Source organism: Pelobates fuscus, chromosome 4 (assembly GCF_036172605.1).
Source record: "Pelobates fuscus isolate aPelFus1 chromosome 4, aPelFus1.pri, whole genome shotgun sequence".
Taxonomy (NCBI): domain Eukaryota; kingdom Metazoa; phylum Chordata; class Amphibia; order Anura; family Pelobatidae; genus Pelobates; species Pelobates fuscus.
The window spans coordinates 14,503,853-14,529,014 of record NC_086320.1 but is presented as its reverse complement, the minus strand read 5'-3'; the positions used below and the strand labels follow the sequence as shown (position 1 = coordinate 14,529,014).

Sequence of the window (25,162 nt, the reverse complement as noted above, 5' to 3'; positions counted from 1 at the left end):
GTGTTTTGTTGACCTCACATAAAGAATTTGTGGCTAGATCAGTATTTCACTGCCGGCGGATTGTTTTTAAAAACGTATTACCCCTTAAATTACAATTGTGTGTTTTGCTCCTGCCTTGAATTTGCCTCAAATTGTTTTATTACTCATACTTCGTATCGTGCACTGGAGGCCTTGAACCTTGGATGTTGACCAAACCGTATAAGCAGTACATTTTTTTTTTTAATTTAGCATTTGATTTTTATCCTCTTCATGGAAATATTACAAGATATGCACTGGCTGTATGGAGATCCTCTTTACAGGATAAAAAGTTATCAATATATATTTCGTTACGTCTTGCTAGGTCCTTTGTTCACTAGTCCTTCTGCTGGTTTTGAAGACTGTTTGGGGACAGACTACAATTTCCTTATGCCTCACTGGATGGAAAAATATTCTTCCTGGTAAGGCAGTTCATAAATAAGTAACGTTCTTTCCATTTCCTTATTTAGAATGGTTTCTTTCATAATGTGGGGATTTCACAGGCAGAATATAGATTGCTGCGTCTGAAGTCATCGTTGTTTTCGTTCCACCTTGCAATGTTTATACAAGGCTAAGCTACTAAGCAAGAATATTAAAGCAAAACAAACCATGTCTTGCTGGTAGTTACAGTGTTTGGTTTGTACAGGCCTATTGCTCAGTCTATTGAGAGTGAGGTTCATATCAGTCTCTTTATCGAATGTCTGCAACCAAGAGGTAACATTAGATGGACAGGTTCCATGCAATGACTCTTGGTTGCTATTTGTACTTTAGGTTTCTACCATCAGAGATCCCTTCTATTACGTAGTAGCATATATATAACATGTACATATTCTATATAATATATATATATAACAATGACTGGGGAAAAAAACTGCTAAAAGAAGGCAAGTTCATCCTTTCATGTTTTGTTTCTGTTGGGACAAATTCCGTCTTTCTCAGGACAAGGGTAAGATGAGACAGGTCCACCTTTAGATGGGGAGCTATAGAGTAGATCTGAACATGATGACACAGCATCATGGTTTGAACGAATGTAACATGGCTTAAACATTCTAGTATTTACATTATTTTACTCATATGACAGTTTTGACATGTTTCAGATGTTTTGGACAGAAAGGGTCACCTCTGCAGAGTTTCCTTGTAACAGTGCCAGCTGCTAGGATATCCTGCTATACATTAGTTTACAACATCCTCGGCGCTACAACAGAGAATTACAAGGAGACTGTGCCATAAGACCAAATGTGTACTTAAACATTAGGGTCTATTAATGCAAAGATTAGGGGAGATGGAAAGTTATATTTTAACCTGCCATAGACCTGACTAAAGGATAGTTACCATTGATGGTGGCAAAAGCTTGACCTGAAAAAAATTAAAAGATCATATACAAAATCTTCAAAATAAATCTATGTAATGAACTGTGAGAATACCAGGAGATAGGGTTGATTGTATTTTCTGTGTCAAGACCAAGTGGGGGTAAAAACCCACATTTGAATGCAAGACTATTTCAAAAGTATGAGAAATTCAATTGGTCCAAATTAAAGGGACATTCTGTGTGACAAAATCCCTATTATTATAGCTCGCAATAGAGTTTTTGTTTCTTCATAAGGTACTGTTTCCTTTAAAAACAAACATTTGTTTTTTTAATATGTTTAAATTGTATTCTTCAATTCAAAAGAAGAGAGGCAGATTAGACTCCCATAAGTTCCATGAAAATTGAACAGGGGGTGAAAAAAAACTTTTTTCGAGTCAGATGATTGGGGACGGGACATAAGGATGTTCTCCTTTATTTGAACACATATTCCCACATATGGGTGCTCAATCGCTAATTTTAACATGTTATTAGATGTGCCCTCCCATCTGCACTTATTGACCCCTATGAACTTTTCGTTTATTCATTTATTTTCAACTTTTTTATTGTGGAGTGACAACCTGCCATTATATCATTCAGATTTTTTTTTTAGAATCAAGTCCCGAATTTACAGAATTTTGTTCGTTTTGGTCCTTAATTACAAACTCCGGACGTTGTTGAATTGCACGAACAGTGTCTGGATTTTGCAGTCCGAATGGCCCCATACACAGCCGGATGGTTATGCCCCATTTTCTACAAGGCCAATTGGACTTTAGTAAAGTTCCCTAATAGTATAAGTCTCTAACCCCACTGTTCTATAGATGTTGGGTTGCTACCTCATTTTCAGCCTGAAATACTCATAAACATATACAAGAGAACTCTTGTGTACATTCCATTTATTACAGCCCTGCAGTATGCATTTCTTCATTCACAAGCAGTGATTCTTAAAGTTTTTGGACAGTAACCGAAATAAAGTATGTAATTAACTTGGCAACTCATTCTCAAACGTTAACAAGTCTTCAACGATTATAAAATTGTATAATAAACCTTTTGTAACACACCCTGTACGTTGTGATTAAACTCTTTTTTTTCTAATCACTCAGGGCCCATTAAGGGTTCAACGCCCACTCCCCTATAGAAATGATATGGAAGCATACTGTTATGGGTTCTCGGTTACCTGTAGCATAAGCTCAGACATTGCAATTCCAAGTTCTTGGGAACTTTGCACCCTGAATCTCAGTACAAGGCTTGCTGTGGTGAAATCTAAAAAAATAAAATAAACATTACTTTTATTACATTGCGAAAATATATGTATATTTACAAAAAACATCTGCTTATTTCCTTCTTGCTGTTATATATAAAAAAAGTGATCAATTGAAGCTGTAATTTAAAATCTGGGTCATTTATCATTTTTAAATACTTTTTTGTTTTACTCTTTATCCATTTAAATGGTCGTTAGGTGAAAGCAGTCATGCATTATACATACTGTCTGTGTTTGGGGTTTTGGGATATATTAACGCCAGCGAAGTGCCACATAAGAGTTGACTTATGGCAGGAAGTGTATAAGATGTATATCTTAGCTTGCTGGAATACCTTGATAAATCGCGCATGTCTTCTATTGACAATACTAACACACCCATCCTCTGATAACTACAGGCAGCACGAGCACCAAATGCTACATGCAGGGAATATTTTACACTAGGCCTAGAGAAGGAGTTTGGAGGGGCGGCCCTGTGGCAGGTATTTTTTGTTAATACTGGGATGCCAGCACTACACTCTCTATGGTCTAATCTCAGGAAATGCCTGCTGCATTAAGAACCCGTGTTGCTAGGTGACCACTGCCCATGTCTCCTCCTCCAGTGCTTCCTGTTTTGCTTTGCATTCAGTGTAGCTACATACGCCCCGCTAATGGTATTGTGAAGTACACAGGTGTTACAGAGATAGTGCTTATAATCACCCCTGACACCAGCATGACCCAAGAGCTCCCTCATCCGAACAGAGAGCAGACATTGCTATCAAACACCTGTCCATGCAGCACACTTGATGGGGATTGTGGGCTATTTGTAATGTTACACAGTGCACACACCATTATACTGACATTGTGGTAATATACATGCAGTTTTACACATTATACAGTAAACATACATATACATATCTCCCAACATTGAGAGATTTGAGACCAGGACAGGTGGGTGTGGCCAGAGGAGGGCATGCAACACTGATAATGGGCATGCCCATTTGGAAAGCGGGTAGGAGTTCACACTGAAGGGGCGCATCAACCTGTCTGGCCTGTCCCCAACATAGAAGACCATGCAGAGTGCGTTGTTGAAGCACTCTCTGCATTGTCCTACTTCCCACCAGACAGCACAAGTCCATCCAAGACCGCCGCCATTTTCCAGGGCATGTGTTGTTCGGTTATATGAACGGCGGTCACACTGAGAGAGCAATTGAGTTTGTGGTTTTTCTGATGTTTAATGAGCCAGGTGGTGGCCAGTGTTCGGTAGTGTGTAGCTCCCAAATGGGGGAAAACGTGAATGGGGTTCGGGAACATAATATATGAAAAATTAGCAGGGAAATGTCCTAAACACATGGAAAATAGGGAGTTAGTCACGATTTATATGGCCTATAGTCGGTGGGCAGGAGGCCAGCTTCCACAATCCTCCAAGAGTTCGATACAAACGTCCAACAATACATATCAAATGCACATATAATGTATGTGCACACTTATTTATAAACACACATTTTTATTTGCACACACACAAAGCTTGAAAATACCTTGTAAGGTGCAAGTGAAAAGTGTGTGTAGGGAGGGGCAGGGGGGAGGTAAAGCTGCTTGGGTCTTGGACAGCAGAAAGCACTAAATACATTGTTGGCTACATGGAAAACATGGTTTTGAGTAAAATAAAAATACAACCACAAAGAGCTTTGTACAAATAAATACAGAATATACCCCAGAACATGTATAAAAAAAAAATAGTGTTACTACTCACCAAATGTTGAAGGAGTTGTAGATATAAAAGTGCTATTAGGCACAGACGTGCTGTTGGTAACTTGATATGTTGTAGACTGACTGGAACTGTTATCTGGCACACTGATAGTGATATTACTTGTATCTGCTTCTGGCACACTACTAGTGATGTTACTTGTATCTGCTCCTGGCACACTGATAGCGATATTACTTGTAGCTGCTCCTGGCACACTTATAGTGATATTACTCGCAGTGATAGCTACCAAAGTGCTCGGGGCAGAATTGGCGTTTGTTGCAGTATAACATATAATAACAGTGTTGGGATCAGTTGGGCTACGTGAGTAAGTAATAGAACTAGTTTTGACATCATTTGGGGTATATGTCGCACTAACGGTACTGGTTGCATATCTTGTGCTAGGTTCAGTAGTGGTGTCGGTTGGTGTATGTGACTCAGTAACAGTACTGCCTTCGGTTCTTGTATTAAGTCCAGTAGTAGTACTGGTGGTATTTGACATAGGTGACTCAGTAAGAGTGCTGATTTCAGTTCTTGTACCAGGTCCAACAGTGGTACTTGTTGTATTTGGGCTATGTAATTCAGTAGTAACTTCAGTTCTTGTATTCGGTCCAGTAGTGATAGTGGTGACCTTTATGCTCTGTGACTGAGTAAGAGCACTGGATTCTGATAATGTATTCGGTTCAGCAGTAGTGCTGGTAGTGATTGGGTTATGTGACTCAGTAATATTACTGGTTTCAGCTGTAGCGCTGGGTCCAGCAGTGGTACTGATAGTGGTGGTTGTAGCAGTTATAGTCTCAGCTATAGTGCCAGGTCCAGCAGTGGTGCCAATGGTGGTTAGGCTAGGTGATTCAGTACTAGTATTGGTTTCAGCTGTTGTATTAAGTCCACCAGTGATACTAGCTGTAGTTGGGCTCTGGAACTCAGTAACAGCACTGGTTTCTGATCCTGCATGTGTTACAGCAATATTACTGGTGGTGGTATGGCTTTGTAACTCAGTAACACCGGTATTACTTGTTTCACTTGTAGTGCCGGGTTCAGCAGTGGTGCCAGTGGTGGTTAGGCTAGGTGATTCAGTAACAGTATTGGTTTCAGCTGTTGTGTTTGGTCCAGCAGTAACACTAGTTGTAGTTGGGCTCTGGGACTCGGTGACAGCACTGGTTTCTGATCCTGTATTAGTTTCTGCAATACTACTGGTGGTGGTATGGCTTTGTAACTCAGCAATATTACTGGTTTCAGCTCTATAACCAGATGTGGTGCTTGTGGCAATTGGGCTTTGTAACTCAGTAGTAGTGCTGATTTTAGCTGTAGTACCAGCTACAGATGTGGTACTGTTGGAGGTCAGGCTATCTAACTCAGTATTAGCAATAGTTTCAACTGTAGTGCCGGGTCCAGCAGTGGTAATAGTGGCAACTGGGCTTTGTAACTCAGTAGTAGTAATGATTTTAGCTGTAATACCAGCTACAGATGTAGTATTATTGGAGGTCGGGCTATATAACTCAGTATTAGTACTGGTTTCAGCTATAGCGCTGGGTCCAGCAGTGGTACTGATAGTGGTGGTTGGACTATAATACTCAGTATTAGTAATGGTTTCAGCTGTAGTGACGGGTCCAGCAGTGGCGCCAATTGTGGTTATGCTAGGTAATTCAGTAATAGTATTGGCTACAGCTGTTGTTTTAGGTCCAGCAGTAATACTAGTTGTAGTTGGGCTCTGAGGTTCAGTAACAGCACTGGTTTCTGAACCTGCATTAGTTTCAGCATTGGTGGTATCGTTTTTTAACTCAGTAATATTACTGGTTTCAGCTGTACTACCAGATCCAGCAGTGGTAATTGTGACAATTGGGCTATGTAACTCAGTAGTAGTACTGGTTTCAGTTGTAGTATCAGGTCCAGATGTGGTATTGTTGGAGGTCGGGCTATATAACTCCGTATTAGTAATGGTTTCAACTGTAGTGCCGGGTCCAGCAGTGATGCTAGTGGTGGTTGAGCTTTGTAACTCACTAAGAGTATTGGTTTCAGCTGTTGTATTAAGTCCAGCAGTAATACTACTTGTAGTTGGGCTCCGGGACTCAGTAACTGCACTGGTTTCTGATCCTGCATTGGTTTTAGCAGTGGTAATTGTGACATTTGGGCTATGTGACTCAGTAGTAGTACTGGTCTCAACTGTAGTACCAGGTACAGCTGTTGTAATTGGGACACTTGAGCTATGTAACTCAGTATTAGTACTGGTTTCAGCTGTAGCGCTGGGTCCAGCAGTGGTACTGATAGTGGTGGTTGTAGCAGTTATATTTTCAGCTATAGTGCCAGGTCCAGCAGTGGTGCCAATGGTGGTTAGGCTAGGTGATTCAGTACTAGTATTGGTTTCAGCTGTTGTATTAAGTCCACCAGTGATACTAGCTGTAGTTGGGCTCTGGAACTCAGTAACAGCACTGGTTTCTGATCCTGCATGTGTTACAGCAATATTACTGGTGGTGGTATGGCTTTGTAACTCAGTAACACCGGTATTACTTGTTTCACTTGTAGTGCCGGGTTCAGCAGTGGTGCCAGTGGTGGTTAGGCTAGGTGATTCAGTAACAGTATTGGTTTCAGCTGTTGTGTTTGGTCCAGCAGTAACACTAGTTGTAGTTGGGCTCTGGGACTCGGTGACAGCACTGGTTTCTGATCCTGTATTAGTTTCTGCAATACTACTGGTGGTGGTATGGCTTTGTAACTCAGCAATATTACTGGTTTCAGCTCTATAACCAGATGTGGTGCTTGTGGCAATTGGGCTTTGTAACTCAGTAGTAGTGCTGATTTTAGCTGTAGTACCAGCTACAGATGTGGTACTGTTGGAGGTCAGGCTATCTAACTCAGTATTAGCAATAGTTTCAACTGTAGTGCCGGGTCCAGCAGTGGTAATAGTGGCAACTGGGCTTTGTAACTCAGTAGTAGTAATGATTTTAGCTGTAATACCAGCTACAGATGTAGTATTATTGGAGGTCGGGCTATATAACTCAGTATTAGTACTGGTTTCAGCTATAGCGCTGGGTCCAGCAGTGGTACTGATAGTGGTGGTTGGACTATAATACTCAGTATTAGTAATGGTTTCAGCTGTAGTGACGGGTCCAGCAGTGGCGCCAATTGTGGTTATGCTAGGTAATTCAGTAATAGTATTGGCTACAGCTGTTGTTTTAGGTCCAGCAGTAATACTAGTTGTAGTTGGGCTCTGAGGTTCAGTAACAGCACTGGTTTCTGAACCTGCATTAGTTTCAGCATTGGTGGTATCGTTTTTTAACTCAGTAATATTACTGGTTTCAGCTGTACTACCAGATCCAGCAGTGGTAATTGTGACAATTGGGCTATGTAACTCAGTAGTAGTACTGGTTTCAGTTGTAGTATCAGGTCCAGATGTGGTATTGTTGGAGGTCGGGCTATATAACTCCGTATTAGTAATGGTTTCAACTGTAGTGCCGGGTCCAGCAGTGATGCTAGTGGTGGTTGAGCTTTGTAACTCACTAAGAGTATTGGTTTCAGCTGTTGTATTAAGTCCAGCAGTAATACTACTTGTAGTTGGGCTCCGGGACTCAGTAACTGCACTGGTTTCTGATCCTGCATTGGTTTTAGCAGTGGTAATTGTGACATTTGGGCTATGTGACTCAGTAGTAGTACTGGTCTCAACTGTAGTACCAGGTACAGCTGTTGTAATTGGGACACTTGAGCTATGTAACTCAGTATTAGTACTGGTTTCAGCTGTAGCGCTGGGTCCAGCAGTGGTACTGATAGTGGTGGTTGTAGCAGTTATATTTTCAGCTATAGTGCCAGGTCCAGCAGTGGTGCCAATGGTGGTTAGGCTAGGTGATTCAGTACTAGTATTGGTTTCAGCTGTTGTATTAAGTCCACCAGTGATACTAGCTGTAGTTGGGCTCTGGAACTCAGTAACAGCACTGGTTTCTGATCCTGCATGTGTTACAGCAATATTACTGGTGGTGGTATGGCTTTGTAACTCAGTAACACCGGTATTACTTGTTTCACTTGTAGTGCCGGGTTCAGCAGTGGTGCCAGTGGTGGTTAGGCTAGGTGATTCAGTAACAGTATTGGTTTCAGCTGTTGTGTTTGGTCCAGCAGTAACACTAGTTGTAGTTGGGCTCTGGGACTCGGTGACAGCACTGGTTTCTGATCCTGTATTAGTTTCTGCAATACTACTGGTGGTGGTATGGCTTTGTAACTCAGCAATATTACTGGTTTCAGCTCTATAACCAGATGTGGTGCTTGTGGCAATTGGGCTTTGTAACTCAGTAGTAGTGCTGATTTTAGCTGTAGTACCAGCTACAGATGTGGTACTGTTGGAGGTCAGGCTATCTAACTCAGTATTAGCAATAGTTTCAACTGTAGTGCCGGGTCCAGCAGTGGTAATAGTGGCAACTGGGCTTTGTAACTCAGTAGTAGTAATGATTTTAGCTGTAATACCAGCTACAGATGTAGTATTATTGGAGGTCGGGCTATATAACTCAGTATTAGTACTGGTTTCAGCTATAGCGCTGGGTCCAGCAGTGGTACTGATAGTGGTGGTTGGACTATAATACTCAGTATTAGTAATGGTTTCAGCTGTAGTGACGGGTCCAGCAGTGGCGCCAATTGTGGTTATGCTAGGTAATTCAGTAATAGTATTGGCTACAGCTGTTGTTTTAGGTCCAGCAGTAATACTAGTTGTAGTTGGGCTCTGAGGTTCAGTAACAGCACTGGTTTCTGAACCTGCATTAGTTTCAGCATTGGTGGTATCGTTTTTTAACTCAGTAATATTACTGGTTTCAGCTGTACTACCAGATCCAGCAGTGGTAATTGTGACAATTGGGCTATGTAACTCAGTAGTAGTACTGGTTTCAGTTGTAGTATCAGGTCCAGATGTGGTATTGTTGGAGGTCGGGCTATATAACTCCGTATTAGTAATGGTTTCAACTGTAGTGCCGGGTCCAGCAGTGATGCTAGTGGTGGTTGAGCTTTGTAACTCACTAAGAGTATTGGTTTCAGCTGTTGTATTAAGTCCAGCAGTAATACTACTTGTAGTTGGGCTCCGGGACTCAGTAACTGCACTGGTTTCTGATCCTGCATTGGTTTTAGCAGTGGTAATTGTGACATTTGGGCTATGTGACTCAGTAGTAGTACTGGTCTCAACTGTAGTACCAGGTACAGCTGTTGTAATTGGGACACTTGAGCTATGTAACTCAGTATTAGTACTGGTTTCAGCTGTAGCGCTGGGTCCAGCAGTGGTACTGATAGTGGTGGTTGTAGCAGTTATATTTTCAGCTATAGTGCCAGGTCCAGCAGTGGTGCCAATGGTGGTTAGGCTAGGTGATTCAGTACTAGTATTGGTTTCAGCTGTTGTATTAAGTCCACCAGTGATACTAGCTGTAGTTGGGCTCTGGAACTCAGTAACAGCACTGGTTTCTGATCCTGCATGTGTTACAGCAATATTACTGGTGGTGGTATGGCTTTGTAACTCAGTAACACCGGTATTACTTGTTTCACTTGTAGTGCCGGGTTCAGCAGTGGTGCCAGTGGTGGTTAGGCTAGGTGATTCAGTAACAGTATTGGTTTCAGCTGTTGTATTAGGTCCAGCAGTAGCACTAGTTGTAGTTGGGCTCTGGGACTCGATGACAGCACTGGTTTCTGATCCTGTATTAGTTTCTGCAATATTACTGGTGGTGGTATGGCTTTGTAACTCAGCAATATTACTGGTTTCAGCTCTATAACCAGATGTGGTGCTTGTGGCAATTGGGCTTTGTAACTCAGTAGTAGTGCTGATTTTAGCTGTAATACCAGCTACAGATGTAGTATTATTGGAGGTCGGGCTATATAACTCAGTATTAGTACTGGTTTCAGCTATAGTGCTGGGTCCAGCAGTGGTACTGATAGTGGTGGTTGGACTATAATACTCAGTATTAGTAATGGTTTCAGCTGTAGTGACGGGTCCAGCAGTGGCGCCAATTGTGGTTATGCTAGGTAATTCAGTAATAGTATTGGCTTCAGCTGTTGTTTTAGGTCCAGCAGTAATACTAGTTGTAGTTGGGCTCTGAGGTTCAGTAACAGCACTGGTTTCTGAACCTGCATTAGTTTCAGCATTGGTGGTATCGTTTTTTAACTCAGTAATATTACTGGTTTCAGCTGTACTACCAGATCCAGCAGTGGTAATTGTGACAATTGGGCTATGTAACTCAGGAGTAGTACTGGTTTCAGTTGTAGTATCAGGTCCAGATGTGGTATTGTTGGAGGTCGGGCTATATAACTCTGTATTAGTAATGGTTTCAACTGTAGTGCCGGGTCCAGCAGTGATGCTAGTGGTGGTTGAGCTTTGTAACTCACTAAGAGTATTGGTTTCGGCTGTTGTATTAGGTCCAGCAGTAATACTAGTTGTAGTTGGGCTCCGGGACTCAGTAACTGCACTGGTTTCTGATCCTGAATTGGTTTTAGCAGTGGTAATTGTGACATTTGGGCTATGTGACTCAGTAGTAGTACTGGTCTCAGCTGTAGCACCAGCTACAGATGTGGTTCCGGTGGTTGTTTGGCTCTGTGAAAAAGTACTATTACTGGTTTCAGTTGCAGTACCAGATCCAGCAGTGTCATATGTGGCAGTTAGGCTATGTGAGTCAGCAATAGAACTGGTTTCAGTACCAGGTCCAGTAGTGGCACTGGTGGTGGTTGGGCTATGTGATTCAGTAAGAGTGCTGGACTGATCTCCTGCTATAGTTCCAACACTGATAGCGGTGGCAGTTGGGCTCTTTGTTCCTATTCCACCAGTGGTATTAGTTGAGCTGTATGATACAGTAATATTGCTGGTTCCTGTACTTGTATTAAGATCTGTTCCGGTTCCAGGTTGAGTTAATGTGACACGTCTCGTAGTACTAACAGATTCAGAGGTGGCTTTTACTTCTATACAGATAGTATACTCATTATTTGATGTAGTGATAGAGCTTCCTGTATTATCAGTTCCAGTGGGAGCAGTGATGAGGGGTCCATATAGAGTAGACCCAGACCCTGGGCTTGTATTCTGTCCAAATGTGGGCAAAATGCCTAGAAGAGAAGTGTGAACATGTTTTGTTAGTGTATATTCTTAATTGCATATGAAACATAAGTTAAATTAGACTAGTGTCTAGAGTGTGTGAGCTTGGATTGAAACTTGTTTTTTTATTCATTTTTATTTCATTCAGTTTGTATTATGTATAAACAAATTGTTTTATACAATAAAATAAAGGAGCACTATAGTGCCAGGAAAACAAATTTACTATACTACTATAGGGTCATTAGGTCCACCCCACCCTAAGGGCCCCCCTCCCGCTAGGCTGAAGGGGTTATTGAGCTGAAGTGGTCTGGGTGTCTATAGTGGTCCTTTAATCAAAATTGTAACAAATAGAGGTATAAACTCCTGTGTGGAGGTTAACCCCTTTATTTTAAATCAAAACTTAAGTGAACAAAAGGAGGAGTTTGTAAGGGTACGGTCAAAATGTGTATATCCTAACGTTTATTAGTTACTGAAGAATGAAATAAAACACGCAAAAAATACATTTTCACCTAGTGTAAATACATGTAAATGACAAACACACGCTAAACAAACAGCAAAATAGATTAATAAAAAGCTGAGAGCTAAATGCTCTCTAGATACAATATTATCCAAAGTAAGGGGACAGACCAGAGGAGTACTGTCCTTTTCTGATCTACCTTAGGTATCTAGGATACTGGTACTTCTATCGAAGCAAAAAGGGGAAGTTGATTCACGTTATTTTTATTTGCCTATTTATAGGGGATTATCTATTATTGTTGCCAATATTTTACTTTGTAATGTATCAGTAAAGTAGTGAATATGTATCAATTCTACAGAAATGTTCTATTTATTAGAAACTTTACTATACATTGTTGCAAAAATTTGTAGCTATTGGGACACCGCAGTGGAAGGTACCCGGACAAAATTTCTTTGCACAAAAGGCAATCCCCAACCTGTACCGATTGTGCAAAAGGAAGTCATGGCATGTCTGGCACACAGTGTTGGGGCAAGGGTCCATCTGATCACTGATACCTGGTCTGCAAAGCATGGTCAGGGCAGGTATATCACCTACACTGCGCATTGGGTAAACCTGCTGACGGCTGACAAGCAAGGAATGCGTGGCATTGCAGAGGAGTTGGTGACACCGCCACGAATTGCAGGCAGGCCTGCTGCCACCTCCTCTACTCCTCCTACTCCATCCTCTTCCATAACCTCCTCGGGTGAGTCCTCTTCTGCTGCTGTGTCTTGCGTCACATCAACGGCATACCCCCAGCTCCCAAGGTACTATTCCACATCCCGGATACGGCAGTGTCACGCCATCTTGGGTTTGACTTGCTTGAAAGCAGAGAGTCACACGGGACAAGCACTCCTGTCTGCCCTGAACGCACAGGTGGAAAAGTGGCTGACTCCGCAGCAACTGGATATCGGCAAAGTGGTTTGTGACAACGGAACAAATTTGTTGGCGGCATTGAAGTTGGGCAAGTTGACACATGTGCCGTGCATGGCACATGTGTGTAATCTGATCGTACAACGCTTTGTGCATAAGTACACAGGCTTACAGGATGTCCTGAAGCAGGCCAGGAAGGTGTGTGGCCATTTCAGGCGTTCCTACACGGCCATGGCGCACTTTGCAGATTTCCAGCGGCGAAACAACATGCCAGTGAGGCGCTTGATTTGCGACAGCCCGACACGTTGGAATTCAACACTCCTAATGTTCGACCGCCTGCTCCAACAAGAAAAAGCTGTTAATGAATATTTGTATGACCGGGGTGCTAGCACAGCCTCTGGGGAGCTGGGATTTTTTTTGCCACGTTACTGGACGCTCATGCGCAATGCCTGTAGGCTCATGCGTCCTTTTGAGGAGGTGACAAACCTAGTCAGTCGCACCGAAGGCACCATCAGCGACATCATACCATTAGTTTTCTTCCTGGAGCATGCCCTGCGAAGAGTGCTGGATCAGGCCGTAGATGAGCGTGAAGAGGAAGAGGAAGAGTTGTGGTCACCATCACCACCAGAAACAGCCTTATCAGCATCGCTTGCTGGACCTGCGGCAACGCTGGAAGAAGATTGTGAGGAAGAGGAGTCAGAGGAGGAATGTGACTTTGAGGAGGAGGAGGAAGACCAACCACAACAGGCATCCTAGGGTGCTCATTGTCACCTATCTGGTACCCATGGTGTTGTACGTGGCTGGGGGGAAGAACATACCTTCATTGAGATCACTGAGGAGGAGGAACGTGAAATGAGTAGCTCGGCATCCAACCTTGTGCAAATGGGGTCTTTCATGCTGTCGTGCCTGTTGAGGGACCCTCGTATAAAAAGGCTGAAGGAGAACGACCTGTACTGGGTGTCCACGCTACTAGACCCCCGGTATAAGCAGAAAGTGGCGGAAATGTTACCGAATTACAACAAGTCGGAAAGGATGCAGCATTTGCAAAATAAATGAAAAAGTATGCTTTACACAGCGTATAAGGGTGATGTCACAGCACAACGGGAATCTAACAGGGGAAGAGGTGAAAGTCATCCTCCTCCTCCCACGACCACGCCGGCAAGGACAGGATGCTTTAAAGACGTATTGTTGATGGAGGACATGCGGAACTTTTTAAGTCCTACGCATCGCCACAGCCCTTTGGGATCCACCCTCAGAGAACGACTCGACCGACAGGTAGCAGACTACCTCGCCTTAACTGCAGATATTGACACTCTGAGGAGCGATGAACCCCTTGACAACTGGGTGTGCAGGCTTGACCTGTGGCCTGAGCTATCCCAATTTGCGATAGAACTTCTGGCCTGCCACGCTTCAAGTGTCCTGTCAGAAAGGACCTTCAGTGCAGCAGGAGGTATTGTCACTGAGAAGAAAAGTCGCGAAGGTCAAAAAGTCTAGATTACCTCACCTTTATTAAGATGAATGAGGGATGGATCCCGAAGGGACTGACACTGAGCGATACATTCGACTAAAAAAGGCCTGATGAGATGAGCTGCCTTGGGCTAAAAATGGTCCACACGCTGCTGTATTTTAGCTCTGAATGCCGGTTAACTTGCGTGACTTATCTGCCATCAACTAGGGTTCAAGCCGCAATGTTTTAGGGCACTTTCTGCCTGGGAAACAAACATCAATTTTTATGGCCGCTGCTACAGCAGCGGCTGCAACAATACCTAATTTTTCAGGCATGTGTACATGCCTAATTTTTCGGTCCTCTGGTGCTGCACTGTGGCTTCAAAAACCAAACCAAAAAAAAGGCACATAAAAGGGATTAAACTGATAGGAATAGTACTACTTAACATACCACTCCTATCTGGTGGCACATTAGCTTGCACGCGCAGTGTCCCAAATTTGAAGTAGGAGGACCGACCAAGCATCTTTTTCCATCTCCCGGTTCCTAAAATCGATGCCATATACACGTCCCCTGATAGGGCGCCAGCTCGTTATTCTCTTGGGCGCCAGCTCGTTATTCTCTTTTTCACTTCACTAGGGACACTTTACTGCACTATGGCCACTTAGACCCACTTTTTGTCTTGCACACTGTTATTCCTAGCCAGCATCTGTGATGGGAAATCAGGCAGTCATCTAAACGTTTAGATTGAGATTTAGCTTAGAACACCCTTGAAGGTGTTTAAGGAGATTAGGGCTAGTTTAGAGGATTCTTCTTAGACCTCTCTGAGTCTTTATAGCCCTTCTAAATATCCAGCATTTCTGGAAACTAGCTAAGAGAAAGGGTGGCTGTGTGTCTGTGATACATTTAACTTTATATCACCTTATTGACACTTTTTATGACAGCATCACTCCGGTCTCCATACTCTCTGCCTATACCCATCTATTTAGAGGAAATTTCCTTGCCCCTGGCAATATTATATAATAGGTAATAGTATTACCATTATTACACAATTAGCCACTATAGGGGAATCAGTATAGTATCCCTTTGTTTATAAATGATACAATAAAGACTTTTGTCCATTACTCAATTAACTTTAACAAAGGGTACTAACCACGGTATTAGGAAGCATTACTCTGCTTTCCCTTTCTCCCTCTATTATACACCTATGCTCAATAGGATTTATAGGTATCACTTTATTATAGTTGTCTAACCTTTTCCTATGCCAGTTTTAGATCTCCTTCTAGGGAGATTTCTCTTTTTTCAGTTTATTAGCATACCTGAGTACAAGCCCTCGGTGGGGCTGGCACCGCCACCTGACCACATTTCCTTGTTTCTTCCACTCATACCGCTTTTTCCATCTTTGAAGGGGTTTGGCGAAACAAGGAAATAGTCCTCTACTAGTAACAGGGATTAAACTGATAAGAATAGTACTACTTAACACACCTTATAATAACGCACAGAGAGGCAACGCAGAGAGAGGAGTCTGAAGAAGAGGAGTCAGAAGAGGAAGGTGGCTTTGAGGAGGTGGAAGACCAAACACAGCAGGCGTCCCAGGGGGCTTGTTGTCACCTTTCGGGGACCCTTGGTGTTGTACGTGGCTGGGTGGAGGAAGAGACCTTCAATGACATCAGTGAGGACAAGGAACGGACATGGCTAGCTTGGTATCCAACCTTGTGCAAATAGGGAGTTTGCGGTTGTGCAAATAGGGAGTTTGCGGTTGTGCAAATGGACTTTTGTTTGCGGTTGTTTCCGGTGCGTTAAACGGGGAGTTTGGTCTGTCACTGTGAAGCGGGCGTAACCCTTACACTACCTGATCGATACAACATCATACAGTAGGTCCCCCCATCATTATTTTTATGGCCCCCACCCATCGCTCACGGGTGGGGGCGGGCGGGAGGACAGTAGGTCCCCCCATTGTGATTTATGGCCCCCACCCACCGCGCAGGGGTGGGGGTCAGGGGGGAAGACAGTAGGTCCCCCCCTAATCCTTATTTACTGAATATTCCCCTGTATAACAATGTTTGGCATTTAGTGAATATTCCCTATTCTGCTCTGTGTCAGTGTGTATCAGGGTCTCTGAGGACAGGTGTCAATCCATATCTGCCAAGTGACCCTATGTAGGAAGAACAGTCCATATTCTGCTCTGTGTCAGTGTGTATCAGGGTCCCTGAGGACAGGTGTCAATCCATATCTGCCAAGTGACTCTATGTAGGGGGAACAGTCCCTATTCTGCTCTGTGTCAGTGTGTATCAGGGTCTCTGAGGACAGATGTCAATACATATCTGCCAAGTGACCCTATGTAGGGGGAACAGTCCCTATTCTGCTCTGTGTCAGTGTGTATCAGGGTCTCTGAAGACAGGTGTCAATCCATATCTGCCAAGTGACCCTATGTAGGGGGAACAGTACCTATTCTGCTCTGTGTCAGTGTGTATCAGGGTCCCTGAGGACAGGTGTCAATCCATATCTGCCAAGTGACCCTATGTAGGGGGAACAGTCCCTATTCTGCTCTGTGTCAGTGTGTATCAGGGATCATTAGGATAGGTGTCAATCCATATCTGCCAAGTGACCCTATGTAGGGGGAACAGTCCCTATTCTGCTCTGTGTCAGTGTGTGTCAGGGTCTCTGAGGACATGTGTCAATCCATATATGCCAAGTGACCCTATGTAGGGGGGACAGTCCCTATTCTGCTCTGTGTCAGTGTGTATCAGGGTCCCTGAGGACAGGTGTCAATCCATATCTGCCAAGTGACCCTATGTAGGGGGAACAGTCCCTATTCTGCTCTGTTTCAGTGTGTATCAGGGATCATTTGGATAGGTGTCAATCCATATCTGCCAAGTGACCCTATGTAGGAGGAACAGTCCCTATTCTGCTCTGTGTCAGTGTGTATCAGGGTCTCTGAGGACAGGTGTCAATCCATATCTGCCAAGTGACCCTATGTAGGGGGAACAGTCCCTATTCTGCTCTGTGTCAGTGTGTATCAGGGATCATTAGGATAGGTGTCAATCCATATCTGCCAAGTGACCCTATGTAGGGGGAACAGTCCCTATTCTGCTCTGTGTCAGTGTGTATCAGGGTCTCTGAGGACAGGTGTCAAACCATATCTGCCAAGTGACCCTATGTAGGGGGAACAGTCCCTATTCTGCTCTGTTCTAGTGTGTATCAGGGATCATTAAGATAGGTGTCAATCCATATCTGCCAAGTGACCCTATGTAGGGGGAACAGTCCCTATTCTGCTCTGTGTCAGTGTGTATCAGGGTCTCTGAGGACAGGTGTCAATCCATATGTCAAGGTCTCAATATGTCATATGTCAGGTGTCAATCCATATCCATTGTGATTTAGGAATGTTAGGTGATTTCTGCCCTTTGTGGATTAAAACCAGACTCTGCATCAACTGTGTAATTTTCCATGGGAGTTTTTCCATGGATCCCCCTCCGGCATGCCACAGTCCACATGTTAGTCCCCTTGAAACAACTTTTCCATCACTATTGTGGCCAGAAAGAGTCCCTGTGGGTTTTAAAATTTGCCTGCACATTGAAGTCTATGGCGGTTCGCCACGTTCGCCGGTTCGTGAACGTTTGCAGAAGTTCGCGTTTGCCATTCGCGAACCAAAAATTTTATGTTCGCGACATCACTACCGCTGTATAAGGTTTGTTGTCTTTTTGATTTTGTCTGTTTCTACCACACAGAAGCAGGTTTTACACTTTGAGGAATAGTTGTTGCTGGTAAAACAGGCAGTCAACGACTCCCATAATAGTCTATGGGAACTGTTAATAGTAATGTCTGACAGTTAATCTCTGTCACTAGTAGTGAGATTTTGAAGCTAGGAAAGAGCCACTTGTTATGCTCGTTTTGATAATTAATCAAATGTTGGTAAAATTTACCGACAACATTGGAAACAAGCCCAGTGACGGCTGCTTGCATTTATGTGTAGTATATATAGTAATGGTTCATTGAGATCCATATACATCTAGGAGACATTTCCTTTATCTCTTTATTTATTTTATTTATAGTTTATTCTTTAATTTGGTTCGGTTCGGCACTTTCGAAATTCTGCACTTCGGCAATTCGGATCGGTACTTACGAAATTTGGGGCTTCAGCAATTCGGGACCTCAGCAATTCAAGACTTTGGGACTTCACTAACCCTAACCCCTAACCCTAACCACCACTTACCCATCTAGACTTATTGGTAGGATTAGGGGTAGGGTTAGGGTTAGAGTTAGGGGTAGATTCCTGTCATCATTCATGTCATTTTCCCTCCCTCTCTTGTTTTGCCACTTTTCAGAAATCTGAAGCACTTCGGCACTTCAGAAATTCGGCACTACGGTTCGGTTCGGCACTTCAGAAATTCAGCAATTCGTACATTCAGAAGCATCCGAATTTCCGAATTGCCGAAATTCGGCCAAATTTACATTCGGGACGAAATGAATTGCACATGTCTAGTTTATTCCACTGTCTTTTTTGAATTGGAAAGTTCTTATGCCATTGTCAAGAACACTGGTGAGACCTCACTTGGAGTACGCAGTACTGGAGACTGTATCTCCAGAAGGATATTGATACTTTAGAGAGAGTTCAGAGAAAGGATACTAAACTGGTTTATGGATTGCAGGATAAAACTTACCAGGAAAGGTTAAGGGAACTTAACATGTATAGCTTAGAGGAAATATTTAAATACATAAAGGGAATCAACACAGTAAAGGAGGAGACTATATTTAAAAGAAGAAAAACTACCACAACAAGAGGACATTAAATTAGGGGGGCAAAGATTTAAAAATAATATCAGGAAGTGTTTTCTTATCTGCCATCACATTCTATGTTTTTATGAATACAATGAAGGTTTTTTTTTTTTATGTTGCCGGATATTGTTTTTCTTTAATATAGTTATTGGATTTTTACTGCAGATGAGTTTTTAGTAAGTTCTTCCTTTATTCATATGATTTTGTCAGTTTTGAATCCATATGTTGTGATATTAGGTAGCATCCCTTCCGTTTAATTCAGATGATAAATTAGAATTGACCTACAAGGATAAATGACCTGTAGGCAATGTGTAACACAATGGACAACTACCTCCTCTAGACTATAAGCTCGTTTGAGCAAGGTCCTCATTTACTTATTGTTCCTGTAACATTTTGTTATTGTCTCATTTGTTAAATTCCCATTTTAATGTAAAGCATTGCAGAATAAGCAAGTGCTATATAAATACCCCAAATAATACCAATGATAATCATAATAATAACTCATTAGTTTAGGACCCCCAACTTTTCTCAGGAAGGAGCATTTTTACTAAGGACATCCAATACCTGTTTAAATTCATGGGATTTTACAGGTAAATGGATCATGTGTAAGAGGCACCCTAAGTAAAAGTTAAGCACCGTGATATTATTTTTTTATTTTTGCGATTGTGTGTTCTGATTATAAAGTGAGAATTTCCCATTGTCTGGCCTTACCCTTGGTATGTGTACAAAAGTGCAATTTATCATAAACAATATATAATCTATACAGGTGCAGTTCTTTTTGTATCCATAATAGAAACAGATATTATCAGAGAAAAGGTATGCCGTATATTTCAGCTATGTCACTGAATCTATTTTCGCTGTAAAGCTTTTACAAGCGTGTCTTGAATATGCGCAGCTCATCTAAAACCTGTTTCACTTTTTTATGTTGTTTCAACTATGAACCTTAGAGTCTATGAGCAGGAACATGGCTTAATCTGCTAGCAGTCTCACACATTGCAGAGTTCTGTGAAAATATCCCATGCCTGCTTTTTGTCCTCGTAACCTCTTTATTTTAAATTTATACGCCATTAATTGAGGCACCATACATACACCCAGAATATATGACCCTGTATTATAAAACAAAATGTCCCTTTATAACAGGGGGAGTCGCTATTATGGGCCCAAATTTCTCTGTCCCTCTTTTCTCTCCTAATGCTCCTCTTTTCTAGGAGCTCTGTATTGTTGCTGTGTCCGAGTGTGTAACAGAGCTCCATATCAATAATACTCCCAGTAATGTGTCTGAATGTATAACAGAGCTCCCCAGCAATAATACTCCCAGTTATATGAATGAGTGTATCACAGAGCTCCACTGCAATAATACTCCCAGTAATGTGTCTGAGTGTATAACTGAGCTCCCCAGCAATAATACTTCCAGTAATGTGTCTGAGTGTGTAAAAGAGCTCCACTGCAATAATACTCCCAGTAATGTGTCTGAGTGTATAACAGAGCTCCCCAGCAATAATACTCCCAGTTATATGAATGAGTGTATAACTGAGCTCCCCAGCAATAATACTTCTAGTAATGTGTCTGAGTGTGTAACTGAGCTCCCCAGCAATAATACTCCCAGTAATGTGTCTGAGTGTGTAACAGAGCTCCACAGCAATAACGCTCCCAGTAATGTGTTTGAGTGTATAACAGAGCTCCACAGCTATAATACTCCCAGTAATGTGTCTGAGTGTATAACAGAGCTCCACAGTAATAATACTCCCAGTAATGTGTCTGGGTATATAACAGAGCTCCACAGCAATAATACTCCCAGTAATGTGTCTGAGTGTATAACTGAGCTCCCCAGCATTAATACTCCCAGTAATGTGTCTAAGTGTGTAACAGAGCTCCCCAGCAATAATTCTTCCAGTAATGTGTCTGAGTGTATAACTGAGCTCCTCAGCATTAATACTCCCAGTAATGTGTCTGAGTGTGTAACAGAGCTCCCCAGCAATAATACTCCCAGTAATGTGTCTGAGTGTGTAACAGAGCTCCACAGCAATAAAGCTCCCAGTAATGTGTTTGAGTGTATAACAGAGCTCCACAGCTATAATACTCCCAGTAATGTGTCTGAGTGTATAACAGAGCTCCACAGTAATAATACTCCCAGTAATGTGTCTGAGTGTATAACTGAGCTCCTCAGCATTAATACTCCCAGTAATGTGTCTGAGTGTGTAACAGAGCTCCCCAGCAATAATACTTCCAGTAATGTGTCTGAGTGTATAACAGAGCTCCACAGCAATAATACTCCCAGTAATGTGTCTAAGTGTGTAACAGAGCACCCCAGCAATAATACTCCCAGTAATGTGTCTGAGTGTGTAACAGAGCTCCACAGCAATAAAGCTCCCAGTAATGTGTTTGAGTGTATAACAGAGCTCCACAGCTATAATACTCCCAGTAATGTGTCTGAGTGTATAACAGAGCTCCACAGTAATAATACTCCCAGTAATGTGTCTGAGTGTATAACTGAGCTCCCCAGCATTAATACTCCCAGTAATGTGTCTGAGTGTGTAACAGAGCTCCCCAGCAATAATACATCCAGTAATGTGTCTGAGTGTATAACAGAGCTCCACAGTAATAATACTCCCAGTAATGTGTCTGAGTGTATAACAGAGCCCCACAGCAATAATACTCCCAGTAATGTGTCTGAGTGTATAACAGAGCTCCACAGCAATAATACTCCCAGTAATGTGTCTGAGTGTATAACAGAGTTACACAGCAATAATACTCCCAGTTATGTCACTGAGTGTATAACAGAGCTCCACAGTAATAATACTCCCAGTAATGTGTCTGAGTGTATAACAGAGCTCCACAGCAATAATACTCCCAGTAATGTGTCTGAGTGTGTAACAGAACTATACAGCAATAATACTCCCAGTAATGTGTCTGAGTGTATAACAGAGCTCCCCAGCAATAATACTCCCAGTAATGTGTCTGAGTGTATAACAGAGCTCCACAGCAATTATACTCCCAGTAATGTGTCTGAGTGTATAACAGAGCTCCACAGCAATAATACTCCCAGTAATGTGTCTGAGTGTATAACAGAGCTCCACAGCAATAAAGCTCCCAGTAATGTGTCTGAGTGTGTAACAGAGCTCCACAGCTATAATACTCCCAGTAATGTGTCTGAGTGTATAACAGAGCTCCACAGTAATAATACTCCCAGTAATGTGTCTGAGTGTATAACTGAGCTCCTCAGCATTAATACTCCCAGTAATGTGTCTGAGTGTGTAACAGAGCTCCCCAGCAATAATACTTCCAGTAATGTGTCTGAGTGTATAACAGAGCTCCACAGCAATAATACTCCCAGTAATGTGTCTAAGTGTGTAACAGAGCACCCCAGCAATAATACTCCCAGTAATGTGTCTGAGTGTGTAACAGAGCTCCACAGCAATAAAGCTCCCAGTAATGTGTTTGAGTGTATAACAGAGCTCCACAGCTATAATACTCCCAGTAATGTGTCTGAGTGTATAACAGAGCTCCACAGTAATAATACTCCCAGTAATGTGTCTGAGTGTATAACTGAGCTCCCCAGCATTAATACTCCCAGTAATGTGTCTGAGTGTGTAACAGAGCTCCCCAGCAATAATACATCCAGTAATGTGTCTGAGTGTATAACAGAGCTCCACAGTAATAATACTCCCAGTAATGTGTCTGAGTGTATAACAGAGCCCCACAGCAATAATACTCCCAGTAATGTGTCTGAGTGTATAACAGAGCTCCACAGCAATAATACTCCCAGTAATGTGTCTGAGTGTATAACAGAGTTACACAGCAATAATACTCCCAGTTATGTCACTGAGTGTATAACAGAGCTCCACAGTAATAATACTCCCAGTAATGTGTCTGAGTGTATAACAGAGCTCCACAGCAATAATACTCCCAGTAATGTGTCTGAGTGTGTAACAGAACTATACAGCAATAATACTCCCAGTAATGTGTCTGAGTGTATAACAGAGCTCCCCAGCATTAATACTCCCAGTAATGTGTCTGAGTGTATAACAGAGCTCCACAGCAATTATACTCCCAGTAATGTGTCTGAGTGTATAACAGAGCTCCACAGCAATAATACTCCCAGTAATGTGTCTGAGTGTATAACAGAGCGCCCCAGCAATAATACTCCCAGTAATGTGTCTGAGTGTGTAACAGAGCTCCCCAGCAATAATACTCCCAGTAATGAGGCTGAGTGTATAACAGAGCTCCCCAGCAATAATAATCACAGTAATGTGTCTGAGTGTATAACAGAGCTCCCCAGCATTAATACTCCCAGTATTGTGTATGAGTGTGTAACAGAGCTCCCCAGCAATAATACTTCCAGTAATGTGTCTGAGTGTTTAACAGAGCTCCTCAGCAATAATACTCCCAGTTATGTCACTGAGTGTATAACAGAGCTCCACAGTAATAATACTCCCAGTAATGTGTCTGAGTGTATAACAGAGCTCCACAGCAATAATACTCCCAATAATATGTCTGAGTGTATAACAGAACTATACAGCAATAATACTCCCAGTAATGTGTCTGAGTGTATAACAGAGCTCCCCAGCAATAATACTCCCAGTAATGTGTCTGAGTGTATAACAGAGCTCCCCAGCAATAATACTCCCAGTAATGTGTCTGAGTGTATAACAGAGCTCCACAGCAATTATACTCCCAGTAATGTGTCTGAGTGTATAACAGAGCTCCACAGCAATAATACTCCCAGTAATGTGTCTGAGTGTATAACAGAGCGCCCCAGCAATAATACTCCCAGTAATGTGTCTGAGTGTGTAACAGAGCTCCCCAGCAATAATACTCCCAGTAATGAGCCTGAGTGTATAACAGAGCTCCCCAGCAATAATACTCACAGTAATGTGTCTGAGTGTATAACAGAGCTCCACGGCAATTATACTCCCAGTAATGTGTCTGAGTGTATAACAGAGCTCCCCAGTGATAATACTCCCAGTAATGTGTCTGAGTGTATAACAGAGCTCCACAGCAATAATACTCCCAGTAATGTGTCTGAGTGTGTAACAGAGCTCCCCAGCAATAATACTCCCAGTAATGAGCCTGAGTGTATAACAGAGCTCCCCAGCAATAATACTCGTAGTAATGTGTCTGAGTGTATAACAGAGCTCCACAGCAATTATACTCCCAGTAATGTGTCTGAGTGTATAACAGAGCTCCACAGTAATAATACTCCCAGTAATGTGTCTGAGTGTATAACAGAGCTCCACAGCAATTATACTCCCAGTAATGTGTCTTTAAAATACAATAAATTAGTTGAAGTATTATAAATAGTCATTATAATAAAGAAAATCTGTGCTGGAATTTATAATATAACTTTTCAATTAGCCACTGTTTACTTTAGTAACCTCAGTATTTAGCGCTCAGCCCTGTAACATCCACACAGACACCAGGCTACATGCAGAATTAGTGAAAAATAAAACTTGTTACAAAGTTAGAAATCTACAAGGTTTATTCAATGAATGCCCAATTGTAGTAATTTAGAAATGGATCTGCAAAATAGGATAAAATATCAGGTTCAACAATAATTCAGTTTTTCTGTTCATTACATTTTGCAGTAGAAAGCAGCATCCAGTTACAGTGTTATAGACCTATTGATCTGTCCTGGATGGATCTATTGGTTCTATGTCTTAGTATTCAGCACTTGATCTATTGGTTCTATGTCGTAGTATTCAGTGCTGGATCTATTGGTTCTATGTCTTAGTATTCAGCGCTGGATCTATTGGTTCTATGTCGTAGTATTCAGCGCTGGATCTATTGGTTCTATGTCTTAGTATTCAGCGCTGGATCAATTGGTTCTATGTCGTAGTATTCAGCGCTGGATCTATTGGTTCTATGTCGTAGTATTCAGCGCTGGATCTATTAGTTCTATGTCGCGGTATTCAGCGCTGGATCTTTTGGTTCTATGTCGTAGTATTCAGCACTTGATCTATTGGTTCTATGTCGTAGTATTCAGCGCTGGATCTATTGGTTCTATGTCGCAGTATTCAGCGCTGGATCTATTGGTTCTATGTCTTAGTATTCAGCGCTGGATCTATTGGTTCTATGTCGCAGTATTCAGCGCTTGATCTATTGGTTCTATGTCGCAGTATTCAGCGCTGGATCTTTTGGTTCTATGTCGTAATATTCAGCGCTGGATCTATGAGTTCTATGTCTTAGTATTCAGCGCTGG

General features: G+C 42.3%; 1 protein-coding gene across 1 annotated transcript in view; it reads right to left on the bottom strand.

Annotated features, from left to right (window-relative positions):
• LOC134609299 (mucin-2-like) overlaps positions 1 to 25,162 on the bottom strand; it is a 32,696-nt gene that overhangs the window by 212 nt on the left and 7,322 nt on the right. Inside the window, exons 2-7 of the mRNA XM_063452978.1 lie at positions 10,711 to 11,388; positions 9,637 to 9,930; positions 8,143 to 9,288; positions 6,649 to 7,794; positions 4,351 to 6,300; positions 2,538 to 2,623 (exon numbers count right to left, since the gene is read on the bottom strand). Coding sequence (XP_063309048.1) covers positions 2,538 to 2,623; positions 4,351 to 6,300; positions 6,649 to 7,794; positions 8,143 to 9,288; positions 9,637 to 9,930; positions 10,711 to 11,388 — 5,300 coding nt within the window. The remainder of the gene's footprint in view (positions 1 to 2,537; positions 2,624 to 4,350; positions 6,301 to 6,648; positions 7,795 to 8,142; positions 9,289 to 9,636; positions 9,931 to 10,710; positions 11,389 to 25,162) is intronic.